Genomic DNA, 19,457 nt, shown 5'->3' on the forward strand with positions numbered 1-19,457 from the left:
TCCCTCGGCGGCCGCGACCTCCCGCCTCCCCGCTAAGGGCCCGCGGCGTACACAATAGGCTTCCCAGGATTAAGAGGCAGAGGTAGAAGAAATACGGACTTTAATGAAGAGTTTTCCCTTTGGTATAAGTGAGACCCGTGGAAACATCCAAACAACAGCAAAAGGAGTCCAGGATGAAAACGGTCAACTGTCCCTTATCCACAAGGCCAAAAGGGGGGCCTAGGCTGGGCCGGGCCTGTAGAAGGTACTCAGGAACTGCAGGTTTTGCGTTTCCCCTCCATGAAACTGACAGGCATTCGAGCTGACTTCTGCCTCTCAGTCTCGCGGTAAGAGACCCAAGTTTTTCTAGTCCTAGATGGAAATAAATTTCATCTGCCTCAGGTCTGGTATAAAAGGTGCGATCCCAGTTACCTCACAGGCCTGGGCGAGGAAAATGCCAACAGCTGTAAAAGGGCTTGGAAAAGTCAAAAAGGTGATGTATAAATGTAATAATTGATTACCATTTTGTGCTCGAGAATAAGCCATGGAAAACAAAATAGGAAAGTAAGTCTACAGCCCTAAAATATATGCATATAAAACTTTAAAAGAATGCAGTTCCAACTCTACAGATGGTATTTTTGGGGATTGTCTACTGCTTTAGAGTCTCAATGCCCTTTTTCCCACCTCCACAAAATCCACCTGGGAGAGTGAACTGTACAAGAGGCCCAAATTCAGTCACCCCTACCCCACCCTGCCAGAAAGGGAGGCAGGGCAGAGGCTCCAGGGAGGGCTACACTTTGGCTGTAGAGTACAATAGGCATGCAACATGGGAGGGCAGGCCTTATGAAATGTATATACAGACCCCTTGGGGTGAGGGGCCCCGGCCAGGAGGCACTGAGCAAGGGAGGGATCCATCTCCCCCCTGGCCGGGAGGGGGGCTCTGGGGCAATCTCTAAGGGTTGCATATCCCCAGGGAGAGGGGGCAGCTGCCACTCCTGCCTCTATTATCCCAACCCAAACCGGAAAGAGTGCTGAGCAAGAAGACAGGTCCCAGAAGCCAAGAAGGTGTTGGCATCCCTGTCATTGAACTCAGGGGCCCAAGAACTCTGCATAAAATATCATCAGACCTAAGAGATGGTCAAAGGCACAAAGTTTAAACATGGTGGGGTGGGGGTGTTGAGAAGGGTCTGGGATACCCTGAAGCCCAGAAGTGTGATTTGTTCCCCCTTGCCCAAAAGGGTGACTGTTCCACTGGGCCTGTCACCACAGGACATTTTCCATGACAAACACTCACTTTCTTGGGGAAGGGGCATCAGGTTGGCACAGGAAAGGCCCAGGTGAAGGGCCACTCTGTACATTAATACTTTGGTGATCAATGTTTGGGGAGAGGCAGGATTCTCCCCCAGGCTTCTGACTCAAACCCTCAAACCCTCACTCAGCTGGATATGAAACCCAGAGTCCACACTACTCCCAGCTCTGACACAAGGCCAAGCCCACAGAACACTCCCAAATGAGGTCCCAAGAGTTAGGGAATAGGGTGGAAGGGATTGGAGGGCATCTTCTGGAAGAGAGCTCTGGGGCAGATCACAGTTTCCGCTCCACAGGTTGCTGTAGACACAGTTCGCTGCCCGCAGAGATGATGGGCAAGTGATTGTCCATATGGTAGCTGATGAGGTGACTGACACTCTCAAAGCGGTGATCCTTAGTCCGAACCTGGGAGGGTGGGAAGGAAGAAGGTCAATTCAGGTGAAGAGTCAAATAAGACCTCAGCCTCCAAGGTGGAAGAGGGTAAAACAGACAAGAGGCTTGAAGAAGGAGAAAAAAATGGTAGGGGAGAGTGTGGCCTATCAGTCCTGATCATTGAGGTTTCTCTAGAAACAGACAGTTGCAGGAATAGACAGGTCAGTGAAGTGGGAAAAGGCAAAGGTGACATCAGCCCTGAAAGAGTGAAGCTGAGAGCTATATACCCTTTTCTTGACGTGGAGAAAGTTGGCATGTCTCAGAAGAGTATACACAGTGCAAAAAAAGATGTGGAGGCTGGGCATGGTGGCTCATGCCTGCAATCCCAGCACTCTGGGAGGCTAAGGGAAGCGGATCACTTGAGCCCAGGAGTTCAAGAACAGCTTGGGCAACATGGCGAAACCCCATCTCAACAACAACAACAACAACAAAAATACAAAAATTAGCCGGGTGTGCCACCACACCCCAGCCTGGGTGACGAAGCAAAACCCTATCTCAAAAAAAAAAGAAAAAGAGGAAAGGAGGCTGAGATTGCTGTAGAAAACAGACAAAAGTTTGTTTGTTTCTAGACAGGGTCTCTGTCACCCAGGCTAGAGTGCAATGGCGCAGTCATGGCTCACTGTAACCTCAAACTCCTGGGCTCAAGCAATCATCAGGCCTCAGCCTCCTGGGTAGGTGGGACTACAGGCATGTGTCACCATTCCTGACTAATTTTTTGTTTTTTTATTTTTCTAGAGACAAGGTCTTGCTATGTTGCCTAGGCTGGTCTAGAACTCCTGGCCTCAAGCAATCCTCCCACCTCAGCTTCCCAAAATCTTGGGATTACAGGCATGAGCCACCACACCTGGCTAAACAAGGAAAGTTTTGAAGAACAGTGAGGCAGTGCAGATAAGAGAAAGCACAGTGGTCTGACTCCTGAGTCTGAGGAGCTGGAGAAGCCCTTGGATCTTCTTACGAAAGGAAACTTGCAGTGTCTAGCCTTTAACCATGTGACATTGGGCATCACAACCTCTTCGGGGTGGTTTCCTTATTTGTAAAAATGGGCACAGATGCGATGACTGCCTTCTAGCTCTGATAAGGCTTGGGGATTTGAGGACGGGCCAGGACTGTATTTGTTTTGTTTTGTTTTTTTAGACAATCTCACTCTGTCACCCAGGCTGGAGTGCAGTGGTGCGATCTCACCTCATTGCAACCTCTGCCTCCTGGGTTCAAGCAATTCTCCTGCCTCAACCTCCTGAGTAGTTGGGACTACAGGTGCCCACCACCACACCCAGCTTATTTTTGTATTTTTAGTAGAGATGGGTTTTCACCATATTGGTCAGGCTGGTCTCAAACTCCTGACCTCAGGTGATTCACCTGCCTCAGCTTCCCAAAGTGCTGGGATTACAGGTGTGGGCCACCACGCCCAGCCCTATAGTGCCAGGACTATAAAGAACACAGTTCAGGCTAAGGGATGAGCCCCTGGAGGAAGATGCCAGACACCCTGAAGAGCAAGAGAGGCCCACAGAGAGCTGCCCAGCGGGAATGTCTAGAAAGCAATGAGGGAAGGAACAGGGATACACTGTAGGGTACTGTACCTTCCTTTCTGCCACCCCTCACCCACACCTCTGCCACACTCACCACACCCTCAGGGTCCACCAGTAGCAGATGCTTGGGCTGCCCACTCTGCAAGCCAGTGAGCACATACTGGCCAGGTGTGGTCGTGCTCTCCCGCACCAGGAAGTCCCCGTTGAGCTGCAGCAGTGCCTCAGCCTCCCGCCGACTCAGCTTCCCATGGAACCAGGGCTCCCCTCGGAGCTGCTCAGCCATGGACACTGACTGGGGAGGTGGAGGCACCCGAAGAGCATCTTCAAAGGGCTCTGGAAGTGTAGACGGAGGGTGAGGGAAAGTAGCAGGCACAACACACACCCAAGACCCAGACTTCAGGGAAGGGAAGTCAGGAAGGAAAGAGCAGATAGGCAGGAGAAGGGCCAGAACCAAGTAGAAAGGTGGAGATGCAGAGGAAAGACAAGCACTCACTCATATCAAACAGGTCACGGGGTGCACTGCCATTGACAGCAGGATTGGGGAGCCCAGCACCACCCACTGCTTGCCGGACCTTGTCTAGGTTCTGGACGTTGACGTAGGAGGGATCGTCAAAGAGCTCTCTGCCTGCTGAGGAAAGAGAGGTTCTACAGTGATCCCCAGCCCTGCCTCCAACACTCCCTGGCTCTGTCCATCTCAGCTCCCTTCATACCTGGACAGGGTGGTGGAGGTGGCATCTGTTTTCGGACTTCTGGATCTCCCCCAACAGGCTGTCCTACAGGCTGCAGGGATAAAAATAAGGTGAGACCAGAAGCCCTAAACAACCACTCCCACCCTAGGCCCAGCCCACCTCCATCCAAGCAACTTACCAGTGTAGCTCCCAAGTGGCTAGGGGTCTGGGCACTGGGTGCAGTGGATCGAGCAGCCCCTGGAGCAGCTCCTTCCCGAAGCCTCATGTCTACCACCCCCCCCAGGGGGGGTTCCTTCCCCGGGAAGTCATTATAGTACTGATGGTCAGGTGGCTCTTCCTCCTCCTCATCCCATGCTGAGCCATCAAAGCCAGCCATCCTGAGGGACAGGACAGTGAAGGTGTAGCTGTAAATGTGTGGTGGGCAGGAGGAGGGGAGGAGGGAATAGAACAGCAGCCATCTATTGGGTATTTACTGTGGATTAGGCCTGAGGCTGAGTGTTTTATATACATAATCATTTCATTCTCCTGGCAACCCCATAAGGTAGGTATTGTTTCCTTCCCCAATTTTACATATGAGGAAAATGAGGGTCAGAGGTGAAAAGATTTGCCCAAGGTCTCACAACTAAAAGGTGGCTAAACTCAGATTTAAATTCAGGTTTGACTTTAAAGCTCATCCCCCTTGGCCAGGTGCAATGGCTCACGCCTATAATCCCAACACTTTCAGAGGCCAAGGAGGGAGGGCTGTTTGAGCCTAGGAGTTCAAGACCAGCCAAGGCAACATAGCAAGACCTTATCTCTACCAAAATAAAAATACTACTACTCAGCCACGTGTGGTGGCATGCACCTGTGGTCCCATCTACTCAGGAGGCTAAGGTGGGAGGATCACTCAAGCCCAGGGTATGAAGGCTACATTGAGCTGTGATTGCACCACTGAACTCCAGCCTGGGCTACAGAGCAAGGCTCTGTCTCAAAATAAGTAAGTAATGCTTTTGCTCTTGATCTCTGTGCTCTCTCCCAACAAGGAAGGGAAGCACCATGTAGTGTGTCTGTGTGTGTGTGTGTGTGTGTGTGTGTGGCAGCAGGGAGGTGCTCCAGCTCCAGAATATTTTTACCTCTCCTAAATATTCAATCCCTACTGGCTCCACTGCTTATCCCTCAAGGCCTGAGGTGGGAAAGACTGTAATCTCAGGGAAAAGAGATATCCTCCCAAACCCAAAGTCTTGATGGCTTCTAGAGGCAGGAAAACACAGAATGCCAAGCAGAGAAATGAGCAAGAAAGAGGAATGGGAATAGAAAATCCCACCTAGCCAGAGAGAGATGTAACTTGGAGGCCCCGGACTACAGCTCCACCATGAGCAAACAAGAAAAGCTGGCCCTGCGGCAAGCAGGGCCTCAAAAGCCTTTCCTCCTGGGCCACAGGAAACAGAAGAATAGCAGGAAGTGGGAAGCAGAGGCACACAGGTTATTCCCTCCCTGAACCTCTCAGCTCAAGTGTGGGAAGAACAGCCCTCCTTTCCCAATCTTGGTCTCAAAAGCTGCTCCACACTCTCCCCACTTGCTCACCTGTCATGAGGGGTGACCAGTTTGGGTGGGTTCCTGAGGTATTGTTTGAAGCGCAACTCAAAGGCCTGGCCAATGGTGCTGATGACATCCTGGGCAAGCCCTTCGGGACACTCCAGAATGTGGCAGGCTGAGGGCACAGCAGAGGCTGTCAGTGAGTTGAGCCCACTGGGAGGAGGCACAGACAGGGGCCCTCATCTTCCTCGGCAGGAACCCCCACTTAGATCTACTTAGAGTGGGTACAGATGACCCCAGGTCCTACTCACCTCCTCAAACAGCCAGACCCACCCAGTGCTCCCCACCATGCCTCACCTCTCTGATTCACAGGGTCTTTGGCAACGTAGGCGACATACTCGGCTGTGTCCTGGGGAGGAAGGTCAGAAAATTTTACAGTTCCACTTTACTCCTGACCCCTAAAACCCAGTCCTTTTCAGATATCCCCACAGTCCTAGCACCCCCACTTCTCTAATCAATGTCTTCCCAATCACTAGCCCCTTGCTCTTCTCCCACCACCTTTGCTCTGTTCCCCAACTCACCGGATCCCCGCCGGATGCAAATGAGATAGATTGCATGTGGTGGTTGGCGATGATCTGAGAATTAGGGGAGGGGATGGAGAAGGAAGGGAATGCCATGTGTCAGGCAGCCTCAGGGCCCAGAACCCTGGTGCCCCAGTCTCATTCTCTGGGTTCCTTATCCCATATCCTCATTTCCTCCTTCCCTACTGGTCTTCTGCTCTCAAGCCCTCTTCCTAGTTTTTGGCCTCCTAACTAGATCTCCCCTTAGCACCCCCATCGGTGTTTCTGGTCCACCTGCCCACCTCCACCAACCTGTTTGCAGTCTGCGGCCATGAGGTTGAGGCTGCTGGTGGAGACGGTGAGAGTGATTGGCATTCCAGCAAATTTCAGGTTACTCCTCCCCAGGATAGAGCTGAGCGGGCGGCTACAGGGCTAAGGTAGGGCCCAGGGTCTTAGAAGGTGAGGGTTCCCAGCACAGACAAACCATACTCTTGTCTCCTGGCCCTCTCCCCACATGCCCCACACTTGCCTCCTCACTGTCCCTCCACATTTCCCAGCAGCATCCCTATCCCCAAGGACCCCAAGTACCTTTCTCCTCCTTGTCGCCCCCTTAGCACCCGGCACAGCCTCACACACCAGACTGATGGCCTCCCTGGGGAAAGAGGGGTACTCAGACCCAGCGCCTGCCTGCCTGCCTCCCACTCAACTGGGGCTGCCACAGAGCTGGGGGAGGGGAAAGCCAGGCCAGACTCCCAGGGCACTCCAGGCTCTTTGTCGTGGTGGATTGAATTAAGGGCCTTTAATATTTGATGACACTGAGAGGCCGCTTCCTGGCTGATTGGGTTAGGGCCTCAATGGGTATAGCCCCACCCCCTTCCAGCTACCAAATGTCCCATTCCCTTCCCAAAGGCAGCAGCAACCTTCCATCTACCCCCATTTGCTATTCCAGCTCCACCTGCCAGCTGCTTCTGCTACCTTCCCCACAACTCCCAAGGCTGGACAGGTAAGGAGGATCCGGGCCAGAGGGGCCTCCTTTCAGTAAGAGGCAGAATCACTATCCCAGCTTTCTCTCAATCCCCTTTACTACCCAAAGATCAGCCCCAACCAGCAGCACCCAAGTGACCCACTCCCCTCCGCCCTTTCCCATGGCCTCACTAATCCCAGGACTCCCACAGTCCACTCCCTCCCCACTAACCTGGTAACCTGAGTCCGGGTGTTGAAGTCCAGGGCACGCATTGACTGAAGGACCTCCACACAGCCCATGTACTAAGGGGAGGGAGGAGAGGACAGCAGGTCAGCCGCTCCCTGACCCCAGTCCCTTCACAAAGGGCCCTAGGACTTTGCCCATATGGTCCCTAAGAGAAGTAAAGAGGAAGAAGTTCTGCCCTCTTCCCGTGTCTACATCCCACAACCAAGGTGAAAGACAACAGGGAACGAGCAGAGAAAGAAAAGGCAGGCTAGAAGGACCTCACGCACTGGGGAGAGAGTTTGGAGGGGACTGACAGGCACTGACTGGGATGGAGCAACAACTCCAGAAAGCGGGAGGAGAATGGAGGAAAGGATCAAGAAGTCACTCCTTCCAGCACTTATTAAGAGCTTCTGCCATGCTGGGCATTGTGCTAAGCATGGCAGGGTGGGGGTAGGGGAGTCAAAAGAAGGAAGGGGGCCCAGGCAGAGCTGGAAGGGAAAGGGCTACAGAATTGGGGAAGGGATGGGAAAGGTTTAGGAAATAGAACACTGAAACAGGGTTGTTGGGGAACAGCAGGAAAAAAGAATTCCAGCCAAGCTGGAGTGAGCAGAAGAACTGGAGGGGTCTGGGAGGCAATGGAAAGGAGGATGTTCACTCACCCGAACCAAGTAGGAAACCCCGGGTCCCATGACTTTGTCGTTGGGATGCAGCCAGCCCCGCGTGGGCTTATTGACAAAGCTCCCGTGGCGGGTCCACTCCTCGCCCCCCAGCTGGCCCCCTTCCACCCGAGTCCTGCGCCCGCCGCCTCCACTCAGCTTGTTCATGTCCTGGAGGAGGGGTAGGGGGCCTGAGTCTGGCATGGCTGCCCCTACGATCCCCTCCCCATCATCGGCTGCCCTTCCTGGCTCCCCCTTAGACCCTGGGCGCCCCCCAGCCGGGTTGGCCAGCCTCAGGTTGCTCATCCGGGGGAAGAAGGAGCACAGAGTAGTGGGACTATCGTCCCCAGGCAGAGGAGGCAGGATGGGCCCCAGGGATGAAGCTGATGGGGAAGGCAGCTCCTCCGGGGGGGTGGACCCTGAAGCCCCCTCCTCCAGCGATGACAGAGACTCATTCCGGAGTGGATTGTACTTGGGCTTGGGGGGCAGGAGATCCATAGCTGAGGTGAGAGAGGGGCTGCTGCCCGGCCTGGCCCCCCTGCCAGTTTGGGCAAGGGGGCCAGGCAGGGGGTATCCCCAGGCCCTTAGCCTGGTCGGACCTCTGTGGCCCAGGAGTCACAGAAGTCCTGGGGAGGGAGAGGGACAAGTGGCTTCCGCTCCCCAGCTCAGACCCAGACAGTTTCGGGCCCCATCCCCGCCCAACGTGGAGCCTCTTCTCTGGCTGAGAAGAGAACAGGCTGGACCCAGAGCTGCCTGGCTCCTCCCCAGGGGCGGAGAGCTAAAGGGAGAGACCAATCACGAGGACAGTGCTGACTCACAGGCTCAGAGGGGCTGAGCCCCCACCCCGCCCCAACCTCGGACTGGAGCAGGGGGTAGGGCTATCCAAGCTCCTCTCCCCTGCCCTACACAAACAACTAGTAATCTGGGGAGAAGGAAAGTGGGGGTGGGAGGGAAGCATGGAGGAGTTGGACGGAAAGAAAGGAGATAGGAGGTCTGGGTCACTCGAAACCCGACACAGGCAGGCCAAAGGGGGCAGGAAGCCAGGCTAGAGTAGAGGGGAATGAGGGAGGAAACAGAGGCAGCTGCGGGTGGAAAAGGGAGGAGATCTCAGAGCTCAGCATTTCCCTTCCTGTTCTGGTTGGACACTCGAATTCCCCACCCTCCGGCCCAGGCCACCCCCAACCACTACCCCATACAGTAAGCCTGGGCCATTAGCATCCTCTGCTACGACAGCTGTGGACTGGAGCTAGCGAAGTGGGGATGGGAAGGAAGTGGCCCCAATGGAAGCAGAGCAGGGTCAAGAGGAGAAGCAAAGTTGGTGAAAAAAGGGGAATAAAGTCCAACCTGGATGGTACATCAGGAAGCTACCAGGCAAGAGGGGAACAAGAGGACATGCTGGTCACGGCTTGTTCTCTATGTATGCCATCTATCACACCAAGACCCATGGCTCATAGCCAAGCACTGTCCTCTCCCCTTTCCACAGGCCTTGTTAACACAGCACACTGTCAAGGGTGAGAATGAGGCAATCAGGTCCCCACTCCCACTCCAAACCACCCCAATTCATATCCCTCCTCTTACAGGGCCCTAAGCCCCACCAAACAGCACAGTGTCCCTCACACCAGGGGAGGAGCCTGGCTGGAGGAGGTGGAAGAAACAGTTCTCCAAGAGAAGCAGAAACAACAGGCCAGGAAGGGACAGAGAGATCAGAAGACACATCTGTATCAATAAGAACAGGAGAAAAAACAAGTAAGCACAGGAGAAAGGGGTGTCAGGAGAAGATGGGTTGAAGCTGGACACAGGGAACAGTCCCAAACTCATTCCTGCCACCCACGGCTTCCTGCCACTGCTCTTCTGGAGAATGCCATAGGCAAAGCTGGAAAGCGACCAAAAAACAAAAAACAAGTTAAAGATACATATTCCCGCCGGGTACGGTGGCTCACACCTGTAATCCCAGCACTTTGGGAGGCCGAGGCGGGTGGATCACCTGAAGTCAGAAGATTGACACCAGCCTGGTCAACATGGTGAAACCCCGTCTCCACTAAAACTACAAAAATTAGCTGGGCGTGGTGGTGAGCACCTGTAATCCCAGCTCGGGAGGCTGAGGCAGGAGAATCGCTTGAACCCAGGAGGTGGAGGTTGCAGTGAGCTGAGATCGTGCCATTGCACTCCAGCCTGGCTGACAAGAGCAAAACTCTGCCTCAAAAAAAAAAAAAAAATACGTATTCACCCAAGCTCACCTTGGAATTACCCTTAGATTTACTTCAGAGGATTAAAATATAGATAGATAATTATCCTGATTAACAACATTAACACTTAAAGTGTGTTAGATACTGTGCTTAACTCTTAAATCTCCCCTTAGTGCTCATTCCAGAAGAGCCTTGTCACTCTGTCAGCCAATCCTGAGAAGGAATTTTATCACTTCTTTTCCAGCCAGCTCTCGGGCATAGAGAGAATGAGGAAAGGATTCCACTATAGCCTCACACACTAGGATGTCCTCATCTGTTGAGATGATGTTCTGTGGGAGCCTGCAGTATCCAGGGCCAGGGAAAGACCAACGGGTGTGAGCGTTTGGAAGAAAAGAAAGAAGTATGACTGTTGAAATGTGCATGGGGAGAAAAGAGATTGCCTACTGGAAGTCAAGGTGATTGGGTGTAGGTAAAAAGCTGTATGTGGCTTCTCAGCCCAACTGGGAGGAGGGGAGAGGGGTGGGAAGTGGCAGGAAATGGCGAAAGCCTCAGGAATGTTTCCAGCAGGGAAGGCTGGGCAAACGGGGCCAGGAGGAATGCCCAGACAAGAACTATGGTTAGGGGGAGGGGAAGAGACAGAGAAGCAGCAACTGAACTGTCCCTTAAAAAAAAAAGAAAAAAATCAAACAACAAAAAGGGCACTATTATCTACCCCCACTCCAAACCACCGTTTTTCTGGTAGAAAACTTGCTCCTGTCACACCCACATGCCACACACCAACAAATCCATGGTCCTATCCACTTATGGATAGGCAGGCCTAGAGCTACTTCTGGGATGGAGTTGGTCCTGGGAAGGGAAGGTCAGGAGATGAGGCTGGGAGTCTGACAGCAAGTCTCTCTCCCTCTGGTGCCAAACCCTAAGTTCAGCCCCTTCAAATAGTTCTACCCTTGGAGGAGGTTAAGAAAGAGGAAAATGGGGCCGGGCGCGGTGGCTCACGCCTGTAATCCCAGCACTTAAGGAGGCTGAGACGGGTGGATCATCTGAGGTCAGGAGTTCGAGGCTAGCCTAGTCAACATGGTGAAACCCCCTCTCTACTAAAAATACAAAAATTAGCCGGGCGTGGTGGCGGGCGCCTATAATCCCAGCTACTCGGGAGGCTGAGGCAGGAGAATCACTTGAACCCAGGAGGCGGAGGTTGCGGTGAGTCGAGATCGCACCATTGCACTCTAGCCTGGGCAACAAGAGCGAAACTCTGTCTCAAAAAAAACAAAAAGAAAGAAAAGAAAGAAAGGAAAACGGCTGCCTTTAATCTCACTCTTCACAGTCAGAGATAGGAACTTTGACTTCCCACCTGGGGGAGCACGAGAGTGCTCGGAAAACTGATCCCAAAGCCCCAAAAAAGACAAAGGACAGGAAAATATAAGCAGGTGGAGTTTCAGGGATTGACGACAAGGCTTTACAGCTGATGACCCAGGTCCCACAAAGTTCGCAAGGGGGCGTGGTCCGCCAGGACGCGAACTTCAGACTTCTATGCGGGGAGGCTTTCTGGACAGTCAGACACGGATTACGAACAGGGCGTGGCTTCGGAGGGGCGGAGCCCCGAAGAGGCGTGGCTCCAACAAATTCGAATCGTTCTTTGAGGAGCAGGGTTTTGCCCTTTTGGGAGATAGGCTTTTTGACAGGAGTTAGCAGAGGATCGTTGCTAGGAGGCGGAGTTTCGGAGAATGGAAGGAGTAACCAAGGGTTTCACGTAGTAGGGCTTGGAACGTGTCTGGGGGTGGGACTTCCAGGAAAACTGGGCGACAGGGTGGGGTCGGAGACAAAAAATAAAAATCAAGTCGGGGTTCGGGGGAGCCCCCAGAGGTTGGGAGGTGGGACTTCCGGGGAGAGGGGTCTCAGGGGCGGGACTTATAAATGAAGACCGGAAGTGGGGTCCCGGGAGAGGGGTTCCGGAGTGGAAGAGTGAGTCACCTACGGAGAAAAAAGTCAAGACTCACCAGGGCCTCATGGAGTCTCCGCACCGCACCGCGGGCCGATTTGGTTCCGGATCACGCCACTGCCAGCTTAGGTTACCGCTCCAACTTTCTCCCCGGGCCCTGCCTCCCTGGAGAAACTTTATTACACTCACTTCCGGCCTCACTAACCCCTGACCCTCTACCTCAGGGTCCCTCCTTCACGCTTCCCACTTTCCCGAGTTAGCCAATGGCAGCGCGAAATCGCGCACAGAGGCAGTGGTGGCCAATAAGACGCCTACTTTTGACCCACGCTCGTTCTTGAGAAACGTAAGAACTGCCCTCCAATAAGGACCCAAGAGAAGTAAATCTAAGCCAATCGGAGGCTTGAAAGTACAGCTGTCCCGCCTTGAGCCAAACGGACCAATAGGAAGTGCGGGCGGCGTGTTTGAAAGCGAGGCCAAAGTGGGTGGGAGTGCGTGCTGCTGGGAGTTGCTTGGAGGTTGGCGGCGCGGGGCTGAAGGCTAGCAAACCGAGCGATCATGTCGCACAAACAGATTTACTATTCGGACAAATACGACGACGAGGAGTTTGAGTATCGGTTAGTGCTGGCGCGGGGGCAACAGCGAGGTCGTGAGCTTTGACCGCTGAGGAAATAAGCAATTAGTAACAGGAACTGAGGCGATAGAATTGGCGCATGCGTACGATATGTGAACGGGCAAGGGTGTGATATTGGTGGAAGGCGTAAGGCGCATGCGCGGAGGTGGGAGCCTCTCATAAAACAAAGTGGTTGCGAATTTGGAGTCTGCCCTCAGTTGAGAGGAGGGAGTGGTGGGCGTGGTTAGAGTACTGACCACCCACACCCATGAGGGTTTCTGGATCATTCTCTGAACTTTATTGGGCAAACTTAACTTGCCTTGTAGAAACTGTTAGTTTTACAGTAATCCTGTGGAATCCAGTGGGAGAACGTAGCAAAAGCGGAGCTTGGAGTTTCCTCGTGTCCCTAATGCGAGAGTAGCGCTGAGAGAGTTGAATATTGCTGATTAACTCGTGAAAAAGACAAGGGGCATGGTTGTCTGGCTTGTGTTAGGAAAGGGACCGCTTGGGACTGAAATGGAATAAAACTGGCTAGGAGCATTGAGAAAATACTTAATATGGGTCTAATAGATGCCCTTTATCAAAGGAAACGGTTACGGAATACTTAACAGGTTTCAGGTGTTCTGCTAAAGTGCAAGGATAACACATGGTCTCTGCTGTTCACAAACTTAAAACTGTGAGTGGTACCGACGGACACCAGAAAGGTGATAACACCCTTTGCTAGGAGCCATTACAGGGTGTGATGGGAGCACACGAGACTTGATAAGGAGAGGGAACTGGCGACCCGAAGGCTGCGGCTTCCTAGCTGTGCGCGGGTGTTGGGGTGGGGCTAGAAAGTCAGTCCCCTACTTTTGCTAACTCCAGGACCCCACCCCCACCCCACCCTTCGAGAACCCCCGCCGCCACCGCCTTAGAGGCTGACTTCTTACTTTCGGTCGGTCTTCTTCCCTGGGCTTGGTGTGGGGGCGGGAGAGTGTCCTCAAGGCCAATTCAGTGTGATGACTCTTTCACCACCATTGAAAACGAAACCAGTAGTAAACTAAATACGCGTGTTTTCATTTATATGTCGGAGATGAGAACACTGGGACAGAAAGAGGGGAACAATAGACGTTGGGGCCTACTTGAGGGAGAAGGGTGGGAGGAGGGAGAGGTTCAGGAAAAAAAAACTGTCGGGTACTATGCTTAGTACCTGGGTCATAAAAGAATCTGTATACCAAACCCCCGAGTCAGGAGTTTACCTATATAACAAACCTGCACGTGTACCCTTGAATATGAAACTTAAAATACTGAGAGGAAAAAAAAAGGAAGAGGGAAAGTTGGGGAAAGCTTCCTAGAGGACAGAGCCTGAGATGAGACTCTAAGAAAAAGGTATGTGGGAGAAAGCACCTCTTGACTGAAATTGTTTAGAAGACACTGGATAGCCATCTGCCAAGGGTGGGGATGATGGAATCCTGGCACTGGATACAGCATTTGGGTTTGATAAATTTCTTTTTTTTTTTTTTTTTTTTTTTTTTTTTTTTTTTCCAGGCTGGAGTGCAGTGGCCGGATCTCAGCTCACTGCAAGCTCCGCCTCCCGGGTTTACGCCATTCTCCTGCCTCAGCCTCCCGAGCAGCTGGGATTACAGGCGCCCGCCACCTCGCCCGGCTAGTTTTTTTGTATTTTTTAGTAGAGACGGGGTTTCACCGTGTTAGCCAGGATGGTCTCGATCTCCTGACCTCGTGATCCGCCCGCCTCGGCCTCCCAAAGTGCTGAGATTACAGGCTTGAGCCACCGTGCCCGGCCGGGTTTGATAAATTTCAAGTGCATAATCTAGATTGGGAATAAGGGAAGACACAGGACTCCAAAATGTTGGCATTATGCTAATCTACATTGTGATAATTAAGACCACTTCCTGGTTTGTTATCTTGTCTCCTCAGATGGAGAACATAAAATGAAAACTTGCTTTTCTTGTCTCTTCACCCAGCCTAGTTCAGGGCTTTAGGTCTTCAGAGAACTCGATGTGCATTGACACATATATAATCATCTTTATACCAAGACGACTCCAGATCCTCTTTGATATAATTAACTGTCTTTTCCTCAGCTGTTTTCCTCTACATCTGAACTAAACTAACTTAAAACTGTATGTGCTTATAAGAGATTTGCAGAGCTGGGAAGGAATCACCATTTCATCCCCTAGAAGATGAAACTTTTAACTTGGCAATGGCATTTTGGTTTAAGAGGGGTTTTTTGGTCTATGTATTGAAGCCAAATTTTGTGCCAGGGTGGTGTTAGGATGTGAGCTGTTTTCATATATTTGGACTAGAATTTTTTCTTTTAGGAGAATGGGGGGGAAACCACTGTTACTAGCACAGAGAGAGAACTTAGTACATTTTCACTGAGCATGATGAAGACTATCTGGATTAGTTTGAGTCACATCAGGGTAATAATTTCTTTGCCATGAAGGGAGACTTATCCTTGGTTAGAAAAGCACGGAATTTCCCAAAAAAAGTCTCAAGGTACATCCCTCCAGAGTTAGGAAGATAAGATTCAGGATAGATTTTTTTTTTTTTTTTTTTTTGAAGAGACAAGGTCTTGCTTTATTGCCCAGACTGGAGTACAGTGGCTATTCACAGGCACAACCATTGTGCACTGCAGCCCTTTTGTCTTTTTTTTTTTTTTTTCTCTTTTTTTTGAGACGGAATCATTGCCCAGATCTCAGCTCACTACAACCTCCACCTCCTGGACTCAAGGGATTCTCTCCTGCCTCAGTCTCCCAAATAGCTGGGGTTACAGGTGCATGCCACCACACCCGGCTCTTTTTTTGTATTTTTAGTAGAGATGGGGTTTCACGTTGTTGGTCAGGCTGGTCTCAAACTCCTGACCTCAAGTGATCCACCCACCTCAGCCTCCCAAAATGCTGGGATTACAGGCATGAGCCACTGCCCCTGGCCTATTCTGTATTTTAATCAAAGATTTCAAACTTCATACTGTATCTTTGTCAAACTCCTGGGTTCAAATTACTCTCCTGCCTCAGCCTCCCGAGTAGCTGGGACTATAGGTATGTGCCACCATGCCTGGCTTAGATTTTAAAGGATAAGATATTTCATTTCATCCTTTGTGATCACTTGTCCACACAGTACTCCATAAAAGGCGTTTCCTCTCCACAGAATAACTTCTCTTCCTTCCTTCTAATTATTAACACTGTGTGCTCCGTGGGGCTCCCATTATATTGTAGGCAATCAACTAGAAGACTATAAGGTCCATGAAGGGAGAGAAAATGTGCCTGGAACTTAAGTGCTTATTCACTGGAATTATTCACTAATTTGTATTTTTCATATGCTCTCGGAATTTATATAACATAGCCTGTATTTCTAGCTGCTGCTACCCCACAATAAAATTATATAAACTCTGACATCAGAAACTAGTTTTTCTTTCCTTTCTTGGCCTTGTAAACAGGCAGTTGTCTGAGACTATATCTGGTACTAACATAAATTCCTCACTTCTCCGTTTCTGTTACAGACATGTCATGCTGCCCAAGGACATAGCCAAGCTGGTCCCTAAAACTCATTTGATGTCTGAATCTGAATGGAGGAATCTTGGCGTTCAGCAGAGTCAGGGATGGGTCCATTATATGATCCATGAACCAGGTCAGTGCACTGGCTAAAAACAACCATATAGAACTGCTACACTGAGAGAATGAAGGAATAAGATTGTATAACCCAAATAGGGAGATAGGAAATAGTTTACTGGTTTCTTCCCCCTCTAGTCATGGGGGATTTAAAAACAAAAACAAAAAACTAGTGACCAAAAATAAGATTAAAATATCTGGGAAGTTCAGAGACAACCTGTCACTAAAAAACCTCCTGTAATCTTCCATTCAATCAGAGGGTATTCTTTTTAAGGCCACATATAGCCTGGTCATAGTCCCTGCCTCATTCTCCATCAGAAAACATTCTTGGATGTATTCCAAATAAGCAAAGGAAAGTATATTTATTGATAAGACACCAGACACCCAGCTGCCAGGCAAAACTTAATAAAGGACACCCTGGGGCTGTATAAACATAGCAAAAGAACTGATATTAACAATTCTGTACTTGGCAGACAGTCCAGACTTCTGGGTCTGCTTCTCAAGGCCATATGCTTAAGTCTTTATTTAGTTATAAAGATCTGAGTGGGTGATAGCTGGGGAGATGGTAGTGGAATACACTATAGGTTGTACATAGAATGGTGTGCGCTTGTCTCTTAGATTTCCCTCACTCTTTCAGAACCTCACATCTTGCTGTTCCGGCGCCCACTACCCAAGAAGCCAAAGAAATGAAGCTGGCAAGCTACTTTTCAGCCTCAAGCTTTACACAGCTGTCCTTACTTCCTAACATCTTTCTGATAATATTATTATGTTGCCTTCTTGTTTCTCACTTTGATATTTAAAAGATGTTCAATACACTGTTTGAATGTGCTGGTAACTGCTTTGCTTCTTGAGTAGAGCCACCACCACCATAGCCTAGCCAGATGAGTGCTCTGTGGACCCACAGCCTCAGCTGAGTGTGACCCCAGAAGCCACGATGTGCTTTGTATCCAGAACACACTTGGCAGATGGAGGAAGCATCTGAGTTTGAGACCATGGCTGTTAACAGAGATCATGTAAACTTGCTGTTTTTGTTTTTTTCCTGCCGGGTGTTGTATGTATGGTGACTTGTGGATTTATGTTTCAGTGTACTGGAAACTTTCCATTTTATTCAAGAAATCTGTTCATGTTAAAAGCCTTGATTAAAGAGGAAGTTTTTATAATCTAATGCTGTAATTGTAAGGGTTTTTTCCCCTCAGGGTGAGCATCATCAATATCATGGTTCTAATTACGTGCCCTTCAGTTTGATAATGAAGCTCAGCTCTTTGCTGATAATGAGGTTTATTTTAACATTCAGATAACTCGTTTTTAATCTACTTTAAGCAGACTTGCTGTCAAACATCTACTGAAACATATTTCACTCTAACTACTGGCCCGAGGTAGAGGTTATATAGGGACAACTTCATCTCATCCAAACAAATGAACTGCTTCCTACAGTCGGGGTGCTGCCTTTAACATAGTCCCAATATTTGAATGGCACACACGGGTAAAAGGATGCTTCTGTGTCCCAATTCCTAATAGGAATAATAGGCACACCTATGACCTATTCACTGTGCCCCTCGGTTGGGGGAGGTTTTCAGCTGTTCTTAACTTTGGTTAGGCATTGGAATCACCTGGGGAGCTTTACAAGTACTGATGCCTGCTTGAGTCATTCTTAAGGATTCTTAATTGGTCTGGAGTGTGGACTGGGGGCAAAGATTTCAGGCATCTTATGCAGGTAGGTAAAGAAGGAAGCTTTGAGAAAACAGGTGCAAAATGTAGCTGTTTAAGAAAACATTCCAGGCCGGGCGTGGTGGCTCATGCCTGTAATCTCAACACTTTGGGAAGCTAAGGAGGGCAGATCACTTGAGGTCAGGAGTTTGAAACCAGCCTGGCCAACATGGTGAAACCCCATCTCTACTAAAACTACAAAATTAGCCGGGCGTGGTGGCACATGCCTGTAATCCCAGCTACTCGGGAGGCTGAGGTAGGAGAATCACTTGAACCTGGGAGGCAGAGGTTGTAGTAAGCCAAGATCACGCCATTGCGCTTCAGCCTGGGCAACGAGTGAAACTCTGTCTTCAAAAAAAATAAAAATAAACTAGCCGGGCGTGGTGTGTGCCTGTAATCCCTGCTACTCAGGAGACTGAGGCGAGAGGATCGCTTGAACCCGAGAGGCAGAGGTGGCAGTAAGCCAAAATCACGCCACTGCACTCAGCCTGGGTGACAGAAGCTGTCTCAATTAAAAAAAGCATTCCACAGAATAATAACTTCCCTTTTAGTCTAACAAAGTAGTAGTACTAAGTAAGGATATTAATCTCCCCCATTTTTTTTGTCTTCCATCCACTTATTCCTAAAATAGCAGGCATCAACATTGGGAAAACTTATTAGAAATGCAAATTATTGGGCTCCAACCTAGACCTAGTGAATCCTAAACCCAGGGTTGGGCACCGGGGCAATGTTTTAACACAAGCTCTCCGACTGATTCTGATGTACACTTAAGCTTGAGAATCCACTGGGAAAATACTGGAACAGACTTGGTATTCTGTTTTGGGAGGGGATCAAATATCACCTGTATTACTAATAAAGATATTGGAACATGTGGTTTACTAGGCAAGTGGAATTCCTGTTTTGCCCCTTTTTTTTTTTTTTTCAAAGAGCTGACTTTTTATAATTGAAAGAAATGAGGGCCAAGCACGGGGACTCACACCTGTAATCCCAACACTTTGGGAGGCCAAGGCAGGGAATCACTTGAGCCCAGGAGTTCAAGACCAGCCTGTGCAACATGACCAAACCCCGTCTCTACTAAAAATACAAAAATTAGCCAGGCATGGTGGGGCGCCCCTGTGGGCCAGCTACTCTGGAGTCTGAGATGGGAGGATCTCTTGAGCCCAGGAGGTCAAGGCTGCAGTGAACGGTGCTTGTGTCACTGCACTCCAGCCTGAGCAACAGAGACTGATTCAAAAAAAAAGGGGGGGGGAGCTTATTACTTGAAAGAATGGTATAGACGTCTGATCACCTGAATCTACCATCCACAGTGTTTTGCGGTTGTGTGGCAAACCTTCACCTTTTTGAGGCTGTTCCTCGTCTGTAAAATTAGCATGATATGTATCTCACAGGGTTTTTTTTTTTTTCTTTTTGATGGAGTCTCGCTGTCGCCCAGGCTGGACTGCAGTGACACAATCTCGGCTTACTGAAAGCTCCGCCTCCCAGGTTCACACCATTCTCCTGCCTCAGCCTCCCGAGTAGCTGGGACTACAGGCGCCCGCCACCGCGCGCGGCTA

At 50.3% G+C, this 19,457-nt stretch overlaps 2 protein-coding genes across 7 annotated transcripts; one reads left to right on the forward strand and one right to left on the reverse strand.

Annotated features, from left to right (window-relative positions):
- Nucleotides 1-215: 215 nt before the first annotated feature.
- On the reverse strand, nt 216-12,273 carry SHC1 (SHC (Src homology 2 domain containing) transforming protein 1). Of its 4 annotated transcripts, XM_011987446.1 has the most exons (13): nt 12,038-12,273; nt 7,858-8,025; nt 7,205-7,275; nt 6,598-6,661; nt 6,322-6,441; nt 6,031-6,084; nt 5,807-5,858; nt 5,498-5,624; nt 4,113-4,311; nt 3,956-4,025; nt 3,739-3,873; nt 3,340-3,578; nt 216-1,692 (listed from the first exon to the last, which is right to left on the reverse strand). In XM_011987446.1, the coding sequence occupies exons 2-13, from the start codon at nt 8,020-8,022 to the stop codon at nt 1,564-1,566; spliced, it is 1,425 nt and encodes a 474-aa protein (XP_011842836.1). In that variant the 5' UTR covers nt 8,023-8,025; nt 12,038-12,273; the 3' UTR covers nt 216-1,563. The 4 variants fall into 4 exon arrangements, with proteins under 4 accessions (XP_011842836.1, XP_011842835.1, XP_011842834.1 ...); XM_011987445.1 differs by lacking the exon at nt 12,038-12,273 and having other exon boundaries at nt 3,739-3,870; nt 7,858-8,945; XM_011987444.1 differs by lacking the exon at nt 12,038-12,273 and having other exon boundaries at nt 7,858-8,945.
- On the forward strand, nt 11,900-17,362 carry CKS1B (CDC28 protein kinase regulatory subunit 1B). 3 transcript variants are annotated; one of them, XM_011987442.1, is made up of 4 exons: nt 11,900-11,911; nt 12,485-12,593; nt 16,089-16,216; nt 16,835-17,362. In XM_011987442.1, the coding sequence occupies exons 2-4, from the start codon at nt 12,535-12,537 to the stop codon at nt 16,885-16,887; spliced, it is 240 nt and encodes a 79-aa protein (XP_011842832.1). In that variant the 5' UTR covers nt 11,900-11,911; nt 12,485-12,534; the 3' UTR covers nt 16,888-17,362. The 3 variants fall into 3 exon arrangements, with proteins under 3 accessions (XP_011842832.1, XP_011842831.1, XP_011842830.1); XM_011987441.1 differs by lacking the exon at nt 11,900-11,911 and having other exon boundaries at nt 12,431-12,593; XM_011987440.1 differs by lacking the exon at nt 11,900-11,911 and having other exon boundaries at nt 12,449-12,593; nt 16,816-17,362.
- The last annotated feature ends 2,095 nt before the right edge of the window (nt 17,363-19,457 follow it).

The sequence above is a fragment of the Mandrillus leucophaeus genome, unplaced genomic scaffold (assembly GCF_000951045.1).
Source record: "Mandrillus leucophaeus isolate KB7577 unplaced genomic scaffold, Mleu.le_1.0 Scaffold310, whole genome shotgun sequence".
Classification (NCBI taxonomy): Eukaryota; Metazoa; Chordata; class Mammalia; order Primates; family Cercopithecidae; genus Mandrillus; species Mandrillus leucophaeus.